At 40.7% G+C, this 17,796-nt stretch overlaps 2 protein-coding genes and 2 non-coding genes across 4 annotated transcripts; 3 read left to right on the plus strand and 1 right to left on the minus strand.

The window, feature by feature from the left end:
- Positions 1 to 1,138: 1,138 nt before the first annotated feature.
- Positions 1,139 to 4,000, minus strand: MRPL18 (mitochondrial ribosomal protein L18). Its single transcript, XM_028708516.2, has 4 exons — positions 3,800 to 4,000; positions 3,066 to 3,252; positions 2,390 to 2,624; positions 1,139 to 1,351 (listed from the first exon to the last, which is right to left on the minus strand). Exons 1-4 carry the CDS (start codon positions 3,867 to 3,869, stop codon positions 1,280 to 1,282), a joined length of 564 nt encoding a protein of 187 aa, XP_028564349.2. The 5' UTR covers positions 3,870 to 4,000; the 3' UTR covers positions 1,139 to 1,279.
- A 1,385-nt stretch (positions 4,001 to 5,385) lies between these two features.
- TCP1 (t-complex 1) lies at positions 5,386 to 17,470 on the plus strand. The gene is made up of 12 exons (XM_028723818.2): positions 5,386 to 5,542; positions 7,396 to 7,481; positions 8,716 to 8,844; positions 11,655 to 11,752; positions 12,687 to 12,797; positions 13,085 to 13,266; positions 13,782 to 13,908; positions 15,333 to 15,508; positions 15,707 to 15,830; positions 16,156 to 16,348; positions 16,646 to 16,809; positions 17,134 to 17,470. Exons 1-12 carry the CDS (start codon positions 5,473 to 5,475, stop codon positions 17,348 to 17,350), a joined length of 1,677 nt encoding a protein of 558 aa, XP_028579651.1. The 5' UTR covers positions 5,386 to 5,472; the 3' UTR covers positions 17,351 to 17,470.
- On the plus strand, positions 6,805 to 6,940 carry LOC114595095 (small nucleolar RNA SNORA29). Its single transcript, XR_003706161.2, has one exon. It is a non-coding gene; the product is annotated as a small nucleolar RNA SNORA29 (small nucleolar RNA).
- Positions 10,131 to 10,266, plus strand: LOC114595096 (small nucleolar RNA SNORA29). The gene has a single exon (XR_003706162.2). It is a non-coding gene; the product is annotated as a small nucleolar RNA SNORA29 (small nucleolar RNA).
- Positions 17,471 to 17,796: the final 326 nt, after the last annotated feature.

Raw genomic sequence — 17,796 nt, forward strand, 5'->3', positions numbered from 1 at the left:
GTTTGATTTTCTGACCTTAACAAACTGAGGAGCAGAATAAATTAGGCTAATAGGTAATTCAAAGATCAAGGCTCATTAGTGCAAATGGCATGTTTAAATGCAAATGAGATCAACCATAAACCTATTGTTAGCCTAACATTTCAGCTGTAAGGGTGACCATGGGGCCTACTTGATTGTGGTATAGAAGCTATTGTCACAGTAGGGCAGGCATGTCCAAAGTCCGTTTGGGGGGCCTAATCTAGCCGCTGTGACAGTATATGTGCTGGGGTTAAATCCTAAAAAAAGCTCAACAACTTTGGACGGCCCTCATGCATGTTCACTTCATCAAACCCGGCCCTATTTGAAAAAAGTTTGACAGAAACCAGTACAAATGAATAGGGCAAATATGAACCGCTGCTGTCACAGGCCCTCATTGTATATTTAAACTGTAGTCGCAGAGACGAATTGTACCCATGAGATTTTCTTGACAAAGCGGGTATGAAGCTTATCACAGCAAACACATAACTAGTTTAGGTAAAGGACCCCTGAACGGTTGAGTCCAGTCAAACTAGACTATGAGGTGCAGAGCTTATCTTGCTTCAGGCCGAGAAAGCCGGCATTTGTCTACACACAACTTTTTGCATCATTTGGCCAGCATGATTAACCACTTCCGGCACAACAACACACTGTGACGAGTGCCAGAATGCACGGAAACACCGTTTACCTTCCCACCACAGTGGTACCTATTTATCTACTTGCACTACTTGAACACAACTACGTATTCCTGTGCTGAAACAGTCCAGATTGGCCAGGCTGTTCATCTTGCTGAATAGTTTTGTGGCAAGAATAGCTGCAGAATACTAAACTGTACATGCAGTAGTAGCAAACAATAACTTTTTTCACTGTTACCACAGGCTAATTAATTTCTGTTTTGTTTAATCTCTCTCTGATCCTTTTTATATGGGGGTAGTTTTGATAGAAAAGCAGCAAGAGTGCCCTAATCAAGCTTCAGTTTCATAGATCAGGACCAATGACCAAGAAGCTGTAAAAGGCAGCAGGAATACACTGCTCTGAAATTATTTCTAAGAGGTTTCAGCTGCAGCCCAATTTGTATAAAACTATTTTTTAAAAAAATAATCACCAACAATTGCCACCAACATCATTTTATTAGATCTTTATTTAACATAAAATGTTTTAATAGCATTCTAACATAGGAAGGAAATGTGTTTGTTTCCTTTAAAAATACAGAATTGCAGGTTTTTCTAAAGTATTTCTCAGCATCTTCTTATAAATTTTCAACTTATTCATAAATTCTTTGCAGTTCTTTCAGTACAACACCGCCCTCTGCCATAGCATTTTGGAATCTCTGGACCTTTTTTTAAAAAAAAGAGAAAACAATTAAATCACAACCTTTAGTATATAATTTGTGTTATTATATTCAACATACAGAATGTTGCAATTCTTAGATCCCACTGGATATATCAAAGTGACCAACCAGGTGCCTCTGAGGGTATCATGGCCAATACCTGTTGAAAGCATTGACTTCCCCATTCTGCTCTGAAAGCCACCCAAGCCAGTGGCTATTACTACATCCTGTGGTGGCAAATGCCATAGGTTCAGTATTCACTGTGTGAAGTACTTCCTCCTCACTGTCCTGAATCTCCCAACATTTATTGGATGGCCCCAAGTTCTAATACAATGAGAGATGGAAAAGACCCTGTCTTAACTGCTTTCTCCACCCCATGCAAAATCATGTATCCCCTTACTTTTCTTTAACCTCCCCCCTCCGCACAACCCCCCCCCCCACAAAGCTGTAACCTTTCATCATAGGGGAGCTGTCATTTTCCTATCCTTTGCCAGCTCTATAATATCCTTTTTTGAGGTGGAGCAACAAGAGCTTTACACAGTATTGTAACTGCCGTTGCACCACAGATCTGAAGAACAGAATTATGACTTTGCTGTTTTGTTTTCTTTCCTAAGGATCCCTGGTACGAATTTTTCATGCCTTTTTCACATCTGCCACATACCGAGTTGACATTTTCATTGAGCTATCGCCTATGACGCCAAGATCTGCTTCATGGTCAACCACCCCCAGTTCACACCCTATTAGCCTATACGTGAAATTAAGATCTTTCTGGCACACATTCTTCCTTCCCATTGATTACCCCAATCCTTCAAGAGATTCTCTCATGAACAATGCTAATTTCTCATTTTAGTGTTAGTGACATTTAGCAACACTATACAGACATGTTTCACATTGTGAAACAGTACACCAAGGGAGATTGCTTGTCATCAGTTGAACCACTTAGCACTCCATTGCTAGAAATTAATTGCTCTGTGAACAAGGCTTAAAACGTAAGAGGAGTTTCTAGGTTAACAGAAGCCTAAAACTCCAAAGTAATCTACTTACCGCCTCACCACTTCTTTCCCATGGAGTTGTAGCTCTAATGTCCACAAAGTTGATTCCTGCTTCAAGACAGCGTTGCGCTAGCACACGCCCCACATTCTCACAGGCTGTGACATCTGAAGTACTATAAAGGTGCTTCTTTATGGCCCACTCTCTAGTGGAGGCAGAGACCACAATGCGACCACTGCAGTGCACAACATAGGCCTCCACATGATGCTGTGTTCGCTCAAGTCGTAACCTGAATTGCAAGGCACAAAAAACAGCATTTCATTATTTTACTTCAACAAATATTCTGATATAGTATCAATGACAAGTTTCCCAAGAATTCTATTTATAGTAGAGAACCTTATGCTTTATACCTGGAACTCCCCCCTGCCAACTTCGACACAATACCACCTCTTCCTCTCTCCAAGTCTCAAATCAAAACTCAAAAACTGCAACAAAGCATATATGAAGCAAGGCTTAGATCCTCTGCTCACAGGGATGACTGTGAAGAGGGCTGAGATTCAGAACATTGAGCATGAGCCTGAAAACACGATAACACAATTGCTCTCGGCAGGTTAGAAGAAACGTATCAGGAGACAAAAGACAAGCTTTGAACAAGAAAATATTGTTTCTTAGCAAAATATTCTTCAGATGTTTGTAGAATTCTCCTATGCTTTACATTTTTATAACCTACCTATTCCAATACTCTTGTTTTGGCCAGGTGGTTTTCCAGCCTCGCTCTTTCCGTGCTAGAGATAACTGTTCCAAGTTACGTGGATTACGGTTAACAAAGTCAGGGGCAACAATCTCATTTTCTCTTGTATTCTCTTCATCTTTGGCAGAAGGTCTGGAACTGGGAATAGAAGAACTACATCTGATACCTGCAGATGAATAAAGAAAAACTAAAGTTTAACACAACCCAGTGCACAGAAATATTTCCAGCGTACAAGGTCAACAAAACCTTTGCATTATGTGACCTCAGCAAAGGTATTTGTAAAACCGGGCAGAAGCTTACTGCACAGTAGCTCCTACTTTGAAAGAAAAGGGGGAGAAGGAAAGCCATGCACTTTGTTAAGGAACAAGTACTACAACAAGTACATATTAAGTTTCTACTAACGGGAAGTTGGGCTTCGATCCTCAGAGTAAGATGTGCTTGAGTTTTCCCCGGAACACCCCAGGTGTTCTAAAAGTTAGCAGATTCTCAGTGAGATTTACTCCTGAGAATATATGCTTAGGATCGGATAATCGAACACAAACCTAGTAAGTACTGTATACGATTGAAAGAAATTTCAACCGAAGTCAGCAGAGTTAGCTTTCCAGAAAATATATGAAAGACCAGACTAGAAAAGGCTCCCGTTCACTTAAATGGGCTCCTTCCCCAGGATCCATCTGAATTCTATATTAACACTCAAATCCAAATCTCAGCACCTTGAGCAGCTGCCGGGAATGCCCTAGCCACGATCCTCAGCTGCAAAGGCCGCCACCTCCTCAGTGCCATCACGCCGGGAGAAGAACACGCTATAGGGCACAGGGCAGCACCATTTTTACAAAGGGAAGCTCGGAGCTTCAGCTCTACCCCTTATCTCTATATGCAAACCATAGGAGAGAAAATCCATTTCCGCCCCGGAGGTGGGGGCAAGGCACTGCCACAAGTTTGTAACCCTACTTCTGATTGGTCAATTCCAGGAAATCCACGCGCTTTCCTCCATAGAAAGGTCCTATAAACGAACGGCGCTTTGAGTTAATGGCTTGATGTTGGGTCCACAGACCCATAGCTTTCCGAGAGTGTAGATGGGACCGTAGTTTTCGAAATGAGAGACTTGATATATTCAGATACTTCCTTCTCCCGGATTGGAACTGAGATCCGCCAGCAAAAATAAAATATTCCCTATATCTATTGTTGGACATGCAACTGCGCAGCGCTTCCAGCATGTAAAAGGAATGCAAGGCATCTGCAATCAACTGACGCAGAATTTGGGTTGGAAGAGGAGTTTGCAGGGCAGTTTATGCAGTTTTACCACTGCTACACACCAGCGGCGTTTTGCACGGAGGATTTGGAAGGGAATCTAAATCAGTCTCGTAAACTCATCTCTAACCTGCGATATTTCAATCTTAGTTCCCACAAGCTACAAGAATGGACTATACTGGCATTGGACTTTGCATGCCTTAAATGCTTAGAAACGGAGCGAGGAATACACGAAATAAGATCTGTAAAAGAGTAGGAACGTCTTTTGGAGACTTGGGTTCCGTATAGGAGCCACAGAAAACCTCCCCTCCTCCCTTTCACAGCTAAAACCGGCTTTTCCACCGAAAACCCAGAATTCGCCTCTTCAATGGGATTTCCCTCTACATTTTCTTTTATCTTTTCCGTAGAGTCGATCGAGGCTCACAGAGAACAGTGCGCTCATATCCGGCGCAGCCTTTATTACGTAGGAGGAGCGGTCCGGCGCTTTTTCTTACGTCTTCGATTTTGACACCAACCCCCTGTAGCTTGATTTTGTCAATACAAAGTGCGCTTGCGCACTACGGCTCTGATTTTTCTGTCGTTTGTGAAAGGATGCCGCGGGGGGGGGGGGGGCGCTTGCCGGAATGAATTCATCAGATTAATTTCTGAACTGTACAATAATAAATATATAATAATAATTCATTGGAATATCACTAGCTTCCCCCAACATGACAAGCTGCGGGGAGTCTCAGGCAAAAGTAGCTTCAAAATGGTTGGGAAAGGAGCTGATGAGACTTTTCCAAAGGCGCTTAGTCAACCTGGGGAATTCTCCTAAAGCGAGCCTCCCCGGATCCCGACCACTTTCTAGAATCTTCTAGAACACATATAACCGCCTCACTTGTTGCTACGCAACAGGAAGGAAAGGCTCGTTTCCGGCGCAAGGTCCAATCACCATCCAAAACTCAAAAGACAGGACCCGAGCAAACTTGTGCCCCGCGTTTTGATTGGTTCATCTCTTACGCCCTTCCGGCGAAGATGACGCTAGGAGCCTCCCAACGGCCGCCGCCTTGAGGGGCGGGCTTACCCAGGAAGCCTTGCGCCGCGAGGTCTGCAGTGCTGCACGCGCGTTGCCGCCTCGCTCTCTTTGTTCGTCAAGATGGCGTTCGACGGGCCTTTGGCGGTTTTCGGAGAGCGGGGCACCGGCGAGCATGTCCGCACGCAGAACGGTAAAAAAGAAAAACGAAAGAAGGAATTGTCATTAATTTCCTCGGGGCCTTCCGAAACCCTCTCAGGAGGCTAACGGTGTCTTCGCCTCCGCTAGGGCTGCTGGGGCGGGCGCGCGTGTGAGGCGGAACCGGCTTCCCTGCGCTTAACGGGCGCGCAGAGAACGGGCGGCCTTTGGCCAAGGCGGCGAACATTGAGCTGCCCCACGGGCATCCCTTTCCTGAGCCTCTAGCGAGGGGGAGAGATCTGTCGGGAGGATCAAACTGAGAGCCACTTGGTCAAGTCCTTTTTCCTGTCGCCTCGGGTCTCGCGTTCGTGAAATCATTCGCTTTTTCCATGTGCGATGGAGCCGCTCCTTTTCCGTCAGCCTCCGCGAGAATTGGCGGCTCAGTGACAGGGGGGGGGGCGCAGTTTGCTTCCTTATATGGCAGGGCTCGCTTTCGAAGCTTGTCTCTTTGGTTAACCACATTGCTAAGCCCGATTTGGATGCATTGAGGATTTATGAGAAACCATGCCATGATATCGGCAGCCCACTCCTATTCTGGGTAGGAAATGTAACCGATTGAAAAAATAGATTTCAGGAATTTCAAAGCAGAACCACAAAAAGAATAATTATTGATGCTAATTTGTAATTGAAACATTAAATTGGGATGTAATTTTCAATTTCACATGGCTCCATGGGTTAAATGTTCTGTCAGAGTGTAATGCACACAAGAGAATCTTAACTTGTGATCAGTTGACCTAATTCCATTAGTTCAAATAATGTCATTTAAAATCCGTACTAGTCTTATCTTGCACAATAACATTGAAACCACATTTTCTTTTAAGAAGTGCTATAATCATAAACTGAATAGGTTATTATTTTAAAAATCACTGGTGACTATAGATTTAGGCTAGTGAATATAGATTTGTTTTAAGCTAAAAGTTACCTGTGTTTTTCTCATTTTACATGGAATCCCAAGTAATGGTAGATGATATAACAAGTAGAGGGGAACTTAAAAATCCTGATCAGCATTGTTTTTCCCCTTCCCCATTGAGATCTTGCATAGATATGTTTATGTTGGCATTTGGTTTATCTGTGGTGAGAGGTTGCATTTTAATTTTTCATACAAGTTCTATTGCTTTTAAAAACATGTTTGAGCCTTATTGTGCATATTTATAACATTATAAACTGCATTTAATCTATTGAATTAAAATATATAGCTATTCCCCCAAGCTCAGGTACAAGTTTATTTAGAATCTGTCCTCGGAAAGGAGTTGGACCCTTCCCATTCTACTGCCACTTATTTGCATTACCAAATAAGAGGTTATGCTTATGGGATAAAGAAAAGCCTGCCATAGTCTAAAGGAGAAGAATGAACACTGTCTTCCTCCTATATTAAATGGCAGAACATAATACAGTATTGCAAAGACAGTGAATGTACTTCATTGCTTTTGGACTGGTTCAGGTGTGCACATGAGGCTGAGAACATTTAGACACACTGTGCATGGAACTGTTATAATTGATCTGTGCTTACACTAGAAAATGCCTATTACAAACTCTGCTTGTGTGGTCCATTCCTTGTGAAAAACTGGATGGATTGTGTGAACAGAGCCTACTTGTGGAGGCTCTGATTCATCTTAGAGGTTCTCTGCAAAACACTTGTTCCCCCATTCAAACTATGTACAAATAACATTGAGATACAGTATTACTATAGTTAAATACTAAACAAAATGGTAAGTTTGGTTTTCTTAACCAGAATTAACTACTTTTCTAAAAGTGTATATATGGCTGCATCTGTAACACGTAACCTATTGTTTTAAGAAAAACACTTGGTGCTATTTGAGAGGAAAATGTATCTGTTTTTCTGAACAGTTATGGCTGCTGCTTCCATTGCCAATATTGTGAAGAGTTCTCTTGGCCCAGTTGGTTTGGATAAAATGTTGGTGGATGACATTGGTGTAAGTAGACACTATTTTCTATGAGTACATTTTAAGAGAAAAGTGCACTGTGCAACCAAGATATGTCTTTCAGTAAGTCTGTAAAATTATCCTGAATTAATGTGTTTCAGTGTTCAAAATTCGCCAGGCGCATTTTGTTCCTGGCTATTGGCTACTTAAGACCAAGTAAAGATGGTTGAGCACCAGGATAATATTAATAATAAATAATATTATTATTATCTGGAGGTGCATGTCTGGGGATCATTGCATCTGGACCGTTTTCACACATTTATTACCCTATTCTGTAGAATTCTATCAGTTATATTTTATCTGCACAATCAGAATTAATTTCAGGAACCAAAGTGCTTTTTCTGTGCAGCTTGAGCAGGAGCAGTGAACAACATCATGGTTAATTGTTGTAGCTTGTCTTCACTTCCCCCACCCCACTGCCCTGCTCTCAGTTGTGAAGAATATTCTTACGTTATGAATGGTCATTACTGTACTCAAATAATTTCCATAACTTGTTGGTCACAAGGGTTTGGCTTAAAACAGAATTGGGTAAATATACATGTTAATTCAGTTATCCATTCTCAGCAGCCTTGTAAAATATGGGCAAAATGTCCCTTTAATGGGCACTTAATTAAGACTTGTGGGACTTTGGCTCATCGTAGTAAGAGTAAAAAGCAACCAGTCTCCATCCTCACTTTGAAGCTGAAAGGGGTGGGTGGTGATTTTCCCAACAGCTTTATAGTTATCCCTGTCCTCTTCTCAGCTCCAACACTGAAAGGAAAGCTGGAGGTTATTTGGTAGCTGTATGACCAGAGTGTGCAGGACCAAACCAGTAAGCTCACCACCTGTTCCTTCTCTGAAGCAGAAAAATGAGGTGTGGTCTTGCTTGGTTGCTGCTTGGTAAAACCTGCAGCAAAAAACAGACTGCTTAGTGCTGATACTGTATGTTGAGGGTCAGCCAAAGGTGACGTGCTCCCAGCCCGTCCTTACCTCAGGAAAACCGGATTTGGGGGGGGGGGGGCTTCCTTGGCTGATGTTGGGCAGAGGAACTTGGCGGCCACATTTTCTGACAGCTAGAAATGTTAGTCCAAAACTAGGGACCCCTGAGCAAGTCCCTAGCGACCCTTAAGCAGTTCTTTATGATTATTTGCATGTTTCCTATTACTGTATATTTCATAATTATGTTTAATGTTAAGTAACAATCATTTATTTATTTATTTATTCATTTGTGTGTCTGGAATATTAGGATGTGACCATTACTAATGATGGTGCAACTATTCTGAAATTGCTGGAGGTAGAGCATCCTGCGGCAAAAGTTCTGTGTGAACTGGCAGAGCTACAAGACAAAGAAGTTGGAGATGGGACCACCTCTGTGGTATGTGTATGTTTGTAGATTCATGTGCACTGGAAAAAGGCTGGGAGCACAATACTGTTCTGTGCTGTCCCACTCAGGTCTGCTTTGAAATCTAAGCATATATATGATTTATTTTAGATACATAATAAATTAACCTGCTGTATTGATGTTTTAAAAATACTGCAACCGCTTACTGTTAGGCTTGCTATGTCTATTTATTCCTTAGCCTATTTTATAAAAGCCCGTTTCACATAAAGGATTATTCATTTATTGTTGAAACGAAGTATGCTCAATCAACCTGTCAAGCCGAAATACCATAATTAACACAGACTTGATAAACAGTTTAAAAATTACATACTTCAGCTTAATGTGTTTGAATTAGAACTATAATAATTTATTATTTATACCCTGCCCATCTGGCTGGGTTTCCCCAGCCACTCTAGGCGGCTCCCAACAGAAAATGAAAAACATGCTAAAACAGGAGTAGGCAACATAAGGCCTGGGGGCCGGATGCGGCCCAATCGCCTTCTCAATCCGGTCCACGGATGGTCCGGGAATCAGTGTGTTTTTACATGAGTATAATCTGTGCTTTTATTTAAAATGCATCTCTGGGTTATTTGTGGGGCATAGGAATTCGTTCATTTTTTATTTTTCAAAATATAGTCCAGCCCACCACATGGTCTGAGGGATGGTGAACCAGCCCGAGGCTGGAAAAGGTTACTGACCCCTGTGCTAAAACATCAAACATTAAAAACTTCCCTAAACAGGGTTGCCTTGAGATGTCTTCTAAAAGTCAGATAGTTGTTTATTGCCTTGACATCTGATGGGAGGGCGTTCCACAGGGCAGGTGCCACTACTGAGAAGGCCCTCTGCCTGCTTCCCTGTAATTTCACTTTTTGCAGGGAGGGAACTACCAGAAGGCCCTTGGAGCTGGACGTCAGTGTCCGGGCTGAACGATGGGGGTGGAGACGCTCCTATAAAAGATCTTGGGCTGTATCTAATGTTGCACTAGCAAGGTTCCACTGGTACAGCAGCACTTAGGTTTCCTTTCTTCCTCCCCTCTTGCGCCTCTGGAATCTACTCTGGAAGGTCCTCCAATCCTCTAGAGTTGATTTTGAGGACACACGGCAGGCTAAAGGGATACGAGAGGAAGAGGAAGACCAGTTGTGCACACAGACATCCCTAGTGCCAAAGGAGCTGCAGCATTAGATATGGCCCTTTCTCCCATAAATTATCTTTAAACAGGTTGTGCTCTTGAACCCACTTACAAGGCTACTTGTGTTTACTGTTACAACTGGAGGGAAAGTCTTCCCATTTGACTACCACTTATTTGCATTGCAAAATAAGTGGCTATGCTTATGGGATAAATAAATGACTGCCAAAGGTCTGAAGGAGAATATTGACAATGTATTCATCCTATATGAAATGGCAGTACATACTCTTAATTAATTATTTTGGGCATGCTTATAGTTTGGATTCAAATAAAATACACCTGTTACACTTTACTGTCAGAAGTATTATTCTTTCTTGCAAGTTCATGTAAGGGAGTGGTACAATTAAAAGATGGAGTAGCTTGAGGCAGAAGAATAAAGTTTTTGGGGCTGCATTGGCTATTCTGAATGACAGACTGGCATCAGTACAGCATAGGGATGAGCATACTCTCTTCTGTACTCTGAAAGATGTTTATTCGTTTTTTCTTCATCCTCGTGCACACAGTTATTTACACAAAGAACTCAGTAACTTCTCACATTGACATGAGAACAAACCTTAGTTTTTATCTGCCTGCTTTGGCAGTAGCCAGAAGTAACCACCTACGAGGAAAGAAAATGGGGCCATCATTTCCCCATCTCCCAGCAAGCAAAAGTAGCAACTTCCTTTTTGGAAGATTTGCCTGGAAAAGCACTGCAGTTGTTAAAGTCTGCCCCAGCAACAGAACCAACAAATACAATTCATAGAATCATAGAGTTGGAATAGACCACAAGGGCCATCGAGTCCAACCCCCTGCCAAGCAGGAAACAATTCTTAGACCATATTTGGATTCCATTTCTGTAGCCAGGCCAGTCTCTTTAAATGCCTTTGGGACAACCCATGTTCCACTTCTAACTTCATTATTACTGATAGGGTATTAGAACTGTGTCAGAATCAGAGAGGAAGCAAATGAATAATGATGCTGTTGTGCATTAAGAGCCTTTTGTTTCTTCACCCAGTTTCTGGTCCTGCTTGCCACAAGACAACAGGCATATACTGAGCTATGTTTATCCTTGCATCATAATCTACAGGCTTTTTCTTCTTCTTCTCTACCATGTCACTTCTACCTAGCCAGGGCTGGTTGGGGGTCAGGTTTTTGGACACATACATGTGGTTCTTAAGGAGCAGACATCTGTTAAGATATGTCTCCCTTACACAGACACTAGCTATTCTCAAGTGCTTATCTTTTGAAAAGGAAGAGGAAGACACTGCAGCCATGGACTTGGGGTGAGAACTCAGCTCCCAGGCTATGAGAGGAAGCGGGCCCCATACAGCAAAAGCTTATGCTGTTTGTAATGGTAGACAGGATAAGCTAGGGCAACTGTGCCAGGCCAGCGCCAAATCCTCTTAAGCTATGGAATCTTGGAAAAAGTAGAAAGGATGTGAAATTTAATTTAATGGTCCCTCCAGGGCCAGCAAGAAGTGTGACCTGCAAATGATACCTTCTATCTGCTATAAGAGAATGAACTTATCACATTAAGACCATCATTCTTTTTTCATTAAGCTTATGCTTTGACTATGCTGTAATTTTTTCACAGAATAGCTTGCATATTGTTAAATCATGTCTCTGTTATTTCTAACAGGTGATCATTGCTGCAGAACTTTTGAAAAATGCAGATGAGTTGGTTAAACAGAAAATTCATCCCACTTCTGTCATTAGCGGATATCGTCTCGCTTGCAAGTAAGAAAACTGTTCAGTGGTGAAATCTACTGCTGAGCAATTTCAACCTTCCCTGTTAAAGTTTTATTGAATCTTAAGATTTTTAGTTTAGGGCAGCGTGTTATTGTGCCTCAGTGACAGCACATTTAACGGTCCCAGCCATCACAAGAAAGGTGGATGGCAAGTAGGGAAAAGAGCACTGGTGTTATGCTACATGTGGAATGTCCTTCGTAGGGAGGCTCCGCTGGCTCTCACTTTGCTATCCTTTTGACGCCAGGCAAAGACTTATGTAGGGTTTTTAACATACTGACAGGCCATATATGCAATTTATGCTGAAGGTAAGGAGAGATACATTGGCAGAACAGCTGCCATAGGCTTTATGTGTCAGCATTTGCTAACCTGATGCTTTCCAGATGTATTGGACTAAGTCCCATCTGTGTGTGTGTGCGCGCCCGCGCATGTGCTGTCTAGGTGTACCCAGGGCTGATTCAAATGTCCTCTTCATTTCACAAGCCTGCAGGACCACATTTTTGTCTTTAACCACTGTCGGAGCAGCAAGTATGGTAGAGGTTGTTGCACCTGCAGAAGGAGATTTGAGATGATCAGCCTCCTCCTGCAGGTGTAGGAGATCCATTCTGTCCATGACCCTCGCACACCCTCTAAGCCACCATAGGATGGCAGTCTTAAGTTGCTGTGATTAAACTCATCGATCCAGGTTGTGTTTTATTCTTTGCTGGGGTCAGCTTGGTTGTTTTATATATTGCATAGTATTTTAAAACTTTCATAAGCTATCCTTGGAATGATGGCTGGCCATTGAAGGAAATAACTCATTTTCAGCCTTTATTCCATTTTCAAAGAGATGAAATTACTGTTAATTTCTGTAAGTAGTCAAAGCATTGAGAGCATTAAAATTAAATCATAACTACCTTGTAAAAGTTGTGCTTTTATTCAACAGGGAGGCAGTTCGATACATCAATGAGAACCTTGTTATTAACTCAGATGAGCTGGGCAGGGACTGCCTTATTAATGCAGCTAAAACATCAATGTCCTCCAAAATCATTGGAATGTATCCTTTCAGTTCGTGGAAGCAAAGTATTGAGTGCTACCTTGAAGAGAAAAATAGCAATTTTTCTTATATATGTAGTGGGGGGGGTATAAATGCATGGTCTAATCCTGATATCATTGGCATTCCTTTAAGAATGTCTTTCCAGAGAACTTGCATCTGTATAATGACATTAGTCTTAGCTACTATGAAACCCTCTTGGATATTTATAATGTCTTTTTAATGTGAGATGTGCAGTAAATTTAATAGATGCTCAACTGCTCCTATTCTCCTTAACAGTTCTCTTATAGTGACAGTGACTTCTTTGCCAACATGGTAGTGGATGCTGCACTTGCAGTAAAATACACAGATTCAAAAGGGCAAGCACACTATCCCATCAACTCCATTAACGTTTTGAAGGCACATGGTCGCAGTCAGAAAGAGAGCATTCTTGTAAATGGCTATGCGTTGAACTGTGTTGTGGGCTCCCAAAGTAAGGTCACATTCTTATCAACAAAGCAATAGAGTTTTGTGTTAGTAGCAAAGACACACATGCACTTTCTTTTTCTGAGGAATCCTAAAGTATTAGTAGATGGCATAAAATATAGTTAACACTTCTGTTTAACATGAAAGTATGATACTAAATAAACTGTAGGAGACATTTGGTCCTCTTCTGTCTCGGGCTGCAATTCTGCACCCTCATACCTGGTAGTAAGCCCTCTGAATTTAGTGGGACTTAATTTTTAGTAGATGTCTAAAGATTTGTGGTATAAAAGTGTATCAACCAATAATGCATGATTTGAATGGATGGACACTGATTTAGCCTAGAGGGTTTATGAACAGAGTGGGGTTCAGGAAAATGAGTCTTTGGTGAATAACTTTGCTGCAAGAATTACTAATAGCACATTTTAAAGAATATTCCTAACTTGATTTTTAAAAATAATTTTGAAATATTGTATTTTAATAAACAACGTAGGATGTGTGATATGTTTTTTCTCCTTTTTAAAGGTATGCCCAAGAGAATAGTAAATGCAAAGATTGCATGTCTTGACTTCAGCTTACAGAAGACTAAAATGAAGCTTGGTGTTCAGGTCGTAGTCACAGATCCTGAAAAACTGGACCAGATTAGGCAGAGGTATGCTGTGGGGCGATACTTGGAACTAAAATGATAGTGTTTATATATAGGTTTCAGGCTTGTCTTAGATAGTGAAACATGTTTAAAAAGAACCAGGGGCAAACATGGAATCTTAAGAATTTTGAAGCAGTGTGTTCCAAACTATCACTATTCTTGCAAAGAATCAGCTCAATTCAAGTTGATTATAAAAGCAGCAGCAGATTTCTCTTAATTAAGTGTTGGTGTGTGAATCTAAGCTCATGGCTAATTTGAAATCAATTAAATCAGTTTACCTTCCCACAAGTTTGCTTCCTTATCTACCTGAATAAGGAGCTCCATAATCTTTGTAATTGTGTGCCATAGCTGAAAACAGTAGAGCTGCCGTCTCCAACCTAGTGCCTTCAACTTTTATTATCTGACCAGTGCTCATGCACGGACATTTTAGTGCCCGTAATACCCTGGCGGGCACCTTACAAAGAAAGGCTGCAGTAGGGCTACATCTGATGTAGCTCCATCTTTTTGTGGGGTCTAGCAACCTTTGCATCATAGAATGGTAGAGTTGGAAAGGACTACAACGGTCATCTAGTCCAACCCCCTGCAATGTAGGAATATTTTTGTCCCATATGGGGCTTAAACCCATAACCCTGAGAGCATGGGACTCTTAGCTTTACTAACTCAGCTATCTCACAGGCTTATGTAAGACAGAGTTGTTCCGCCTGTCCTTTGGCTTGGAGCCAATTTGATTCCCTCCCTCCCTCTCTTTTTCTTTTCCTTCTCCTCCTGCAATGAGGCTACATTTTAATATTTTAATGTTCCATTATTTTAATGTTGTATTTCATTTTTGTTTTTAAGTTGTAATCATTCTTCTTGTTTTTATTATTGCTTGTAAGCCGCTCTGAGCCCGGCCTTGGCTGGGGAGGGCGGGGTATAAATAAAAAATTATTATTATTATTATTATTATTATTATTATTATTATTATTATTATTATTATTATTTCTATTGCTAGACAGCTGGGTTTGGATGGAAAAGTTGTATACTTTATTAATTTACCAGTCTCTGATAGTGCTGATGCATGCTCTGGTAACCTTCAAATGAGACAATTGTATAGTATGTAGAGCTGTCTTTGAAGATGGTTTGGAAACTACAGTTAATCTGAGATATATCTGCAAAGATTTTATATGGGACCGGGCATTATGATCACATGTCAATTGCACAGGCATCCAACTCATTTCAAAATGCTACTTTTGATCTTTAAAGATCTTTAGCAGAGGCCCTGTATGCGTGTCTGGAAAGCATTTTATATGAAATGGATATTAATATAATTGGGAAGATAGATCACACATTAAATCACAGCTAGTTTTATGGAGCATTTTATCTTTTCGACCACTAATTTCATATTTGAGTTTGTTTCTGTTTAACTAATGCATGCTTACTCTCTCATGCAGAGAGGCTGACATCACTAAAGAGAAAATTCATAAGATCTTGGCCACAGGCGCAAATGTCGTTTTGACTACTGGTGGAATTGATGATATGTGTCTGAAATACTTTGCGGATGCTGGTGCCATGGGAGTACGCAGAGTTCTAAAAAGAGATCTTAAACGCATTGCTAAGGCTTCTGGAGGTAACTACAGATATCTCAGCGTTAAATCTTAATACCACAGCTTGCTAGTCTTGTTAGTGAAGTTAAATATATAGAAACACGTTGCTTACTGTCGCTTGTTGGACCTTAAAAACCTAAATATGTGTGAGGTTGTTTGGCATAATGAAAGTGGCTTTTGTGAAGCATACTAAAGGCCTTGCTTGTGTTGTTTTTTATAAGCCACTCTGTGTTCAACCCTGGCAAATCTGGAAGGTGAAGAAACTTTTGAGCCATCAATGTTGGGACAAGCAGAAGAAGTGGTTCAAGAAAGAATTTGTGATGATGAATTAATCTTAATCAAGAAGTAAGAATTATTCTCTTGCATAAAATATTGGCACCAGCATATTTTGCTGCATCTTTTGAAATTTCCTGTTTGATAGTTGCCATGATGCCTTTTAAATTGTGTGAGCAGTTATATGTGTGGGATAGATTATTTTCAGTCCTCTGTAATTAGTCTGAGACCATGAAGTTTCTTGATAAACCTGGACACAATTCAGTTGTTGTTAACTACATAATGAAAAATGAGTAACTCAAAAATATAGCTAAATAGGGTTGGTTAGATTAGCTATTAATTTTTTTTGATAAGTAACTCAGGAATAAGGACCTTTCACTTTGTCTTTCTGAAACAGTACTAAGGCACGGACTACAGCCGCCATTATATTACGAGGGGCAAATGACTTCATGTGTGATGAAATGGAGCGATCCTTGCATGATGCTCTTTGTGTTGTCAAAAGAGTATTAGAGTCAAAGTCTGTGGTTCCAGGAGGTGGTGCAGTTGAAGCAGCACTTTCTATTTACCTAGAAAATTATGCAACCAGCATGGTAAGTTTCTAGTTAATAAATGTTTGGAAACACTTCTGCCTGTGAACTTTGTTTTATTGTAGCTTTGGAGTTCTTTTTTCAGTTGAGAGCAGCCATAATTCACTTAATAATTGTTGAAAGATGCATTGGGAATTTTTAAATGTAAGATTGATTTTAAAAATGGATAGGTTTATTCTGAATACCTATATGGGATCACTTCAACTAACTTTCAGCACAATAGACTATTTATTGCTAATAAGGCATTGTTCTTTTGCATTACAGTTCTGAAATGCTAATATATAATTCTTTTTTAATTAGGGATCACGTGAACAGCTTGCTATTGCAGAATTTGCAAGATCGCTTCTGGTTATTCCAAACACTTTAGCAGTCAATGCTGCTCAAGATGCTATAGATCTTGTTGCAAAACTCAGGGCATTTCACAATGAAGCTCAAGTGAATCCAGAACGCAAAAACTTGAAATGGTAAGTGTCAGTGCAATTGTTTGTCACAAGCCCAATGACATACAGCTACCATATATAGTTAATTCTAGTCTTAATATGCCAACACTCAATACAAATCTTTAAAAAATGACTTAAGCCCTGTGTAACGGCAGCTTTGCCAAGGTAGCTTTTTCTGGTGGTGTACTTCGTTCAGGTAGAAGGTTGACAAAAATGGGTAAAAGTTTGAGGAAGAGCACAGGAGCTAAATGTTGACTTGCCCTCGCTATATCAAAAATGTTACAAAATTGGGATTAAAAGTTAGCTCTTCATTTGGGAATATTAAACCAATTAACTTTGTTTTTAAAGGATTGGTCTTGATTTAATCAATGGAAAGCCACGTGACAACAAGCAGGCTGGTGTATTTGAGCCTACTGTGGTTAAAACAAAGAGTCTGAAGTTTGCAACAGAAGCTGCAATTACTATTCTTCGAATCGATGATGTTATTAAGCTGCACCCTGAAAGTAAAGGTGATAAAGGCGGATGCTATGAAGATGCAGTTCATTCTGGAGCAATTGAAGACTAAATGCATTTTTATTCCAACTGTTCCTGTAAAAGTCTTTGTAGTCTTGTATGTACAAGTGTGTTAATGAAGCTGTTGCACTTCTGCTTAATTACTTAAAATTAAAAAATGGCTGTGTCCTCATATTTGTTCTGATATTTAAGCACACAATAAAATGCAAGGTGGCTAAGAGCTTTTGAGGGCTTAAACTGAAGTCACTATACAATGCTTTTGGTTCTCTACACCAAGGAATGCTGTGCAGTCATGCCTAATGCTAAAGTAGCAGTACCCAAGGTTTTTGCTCTGTGCTGGGGTGGGGCAAGCAACAGCTTAACTTTTCCTGAAGTCAAGAGACTGATTGTGTCCACTAAGGTGCTCTCTGCGGCAGCCAGCAGAGGGATTGGCCATTTTAAGCCATATTTATCCTGTGACTATATGGATCTCAGTATATATGACTTGTTTATATACAA

The sequence above is a fragment of the Podarcis muralis genome, chromosome 3 (assembly GCF_964188315.1).
Source record: "Podarcis muralis chromosome 3, rPodMur119.hap1.1, whole genome shotgun sequence".
Classification (NCBI taxonomy): Eukaryota; Metazoa; Chordata; class Lepidosauria; order Squamata; family Lacertidae; genus Podarcis; species Podarcis muralis.

Bases quoted from the DNA above. Each gene is read 5' to 3' on its own strand.
- TCP1 (XM_028723818.2), top strand. From the start codon at position 5,473: ATGGCGTTCGACGGGCCTTTGGCGGTTTTCGGAGAGCGGGGCACCGGC. The intron at 12,798-13,084 runs GTATCCTTTCAG...GTTCTCTTATAG, and splicing joins TCCTCCAAAATCATTGGAAT to TGACAGTGACTTCTTTGCCA. The intron at 15,509-15,706 runs GTAACTACAGAT...GTTTTTTATAAG, and splicing joins CATTGCTAAGGCTTCTGGAG to CCACTCTGTGTTCAACCCTG.
- MRPL18 (XM_028708516.2), bottom strand. From the start codon at position 3,869: ATGGCACTGAGGAGGTGGCGGCCTTTGCAGCTGAGGATCGTGGCTAGG. The intron at 3,253-3,799 runs GTGCTGAGATTT...ATTCATCTGCAG, and splicing joins ATTCCCGGCAGCTGCTCAAG to GTATCAGATGTAGTTCTTCT. The intron at 1,352-2,389 runs GTAAGTAGATTA...TTTTAAAAAAAG, and splicing joins GGGAAAGAAGTGGTGAGGCG to GTCCAGAGATTCCAAAATGC.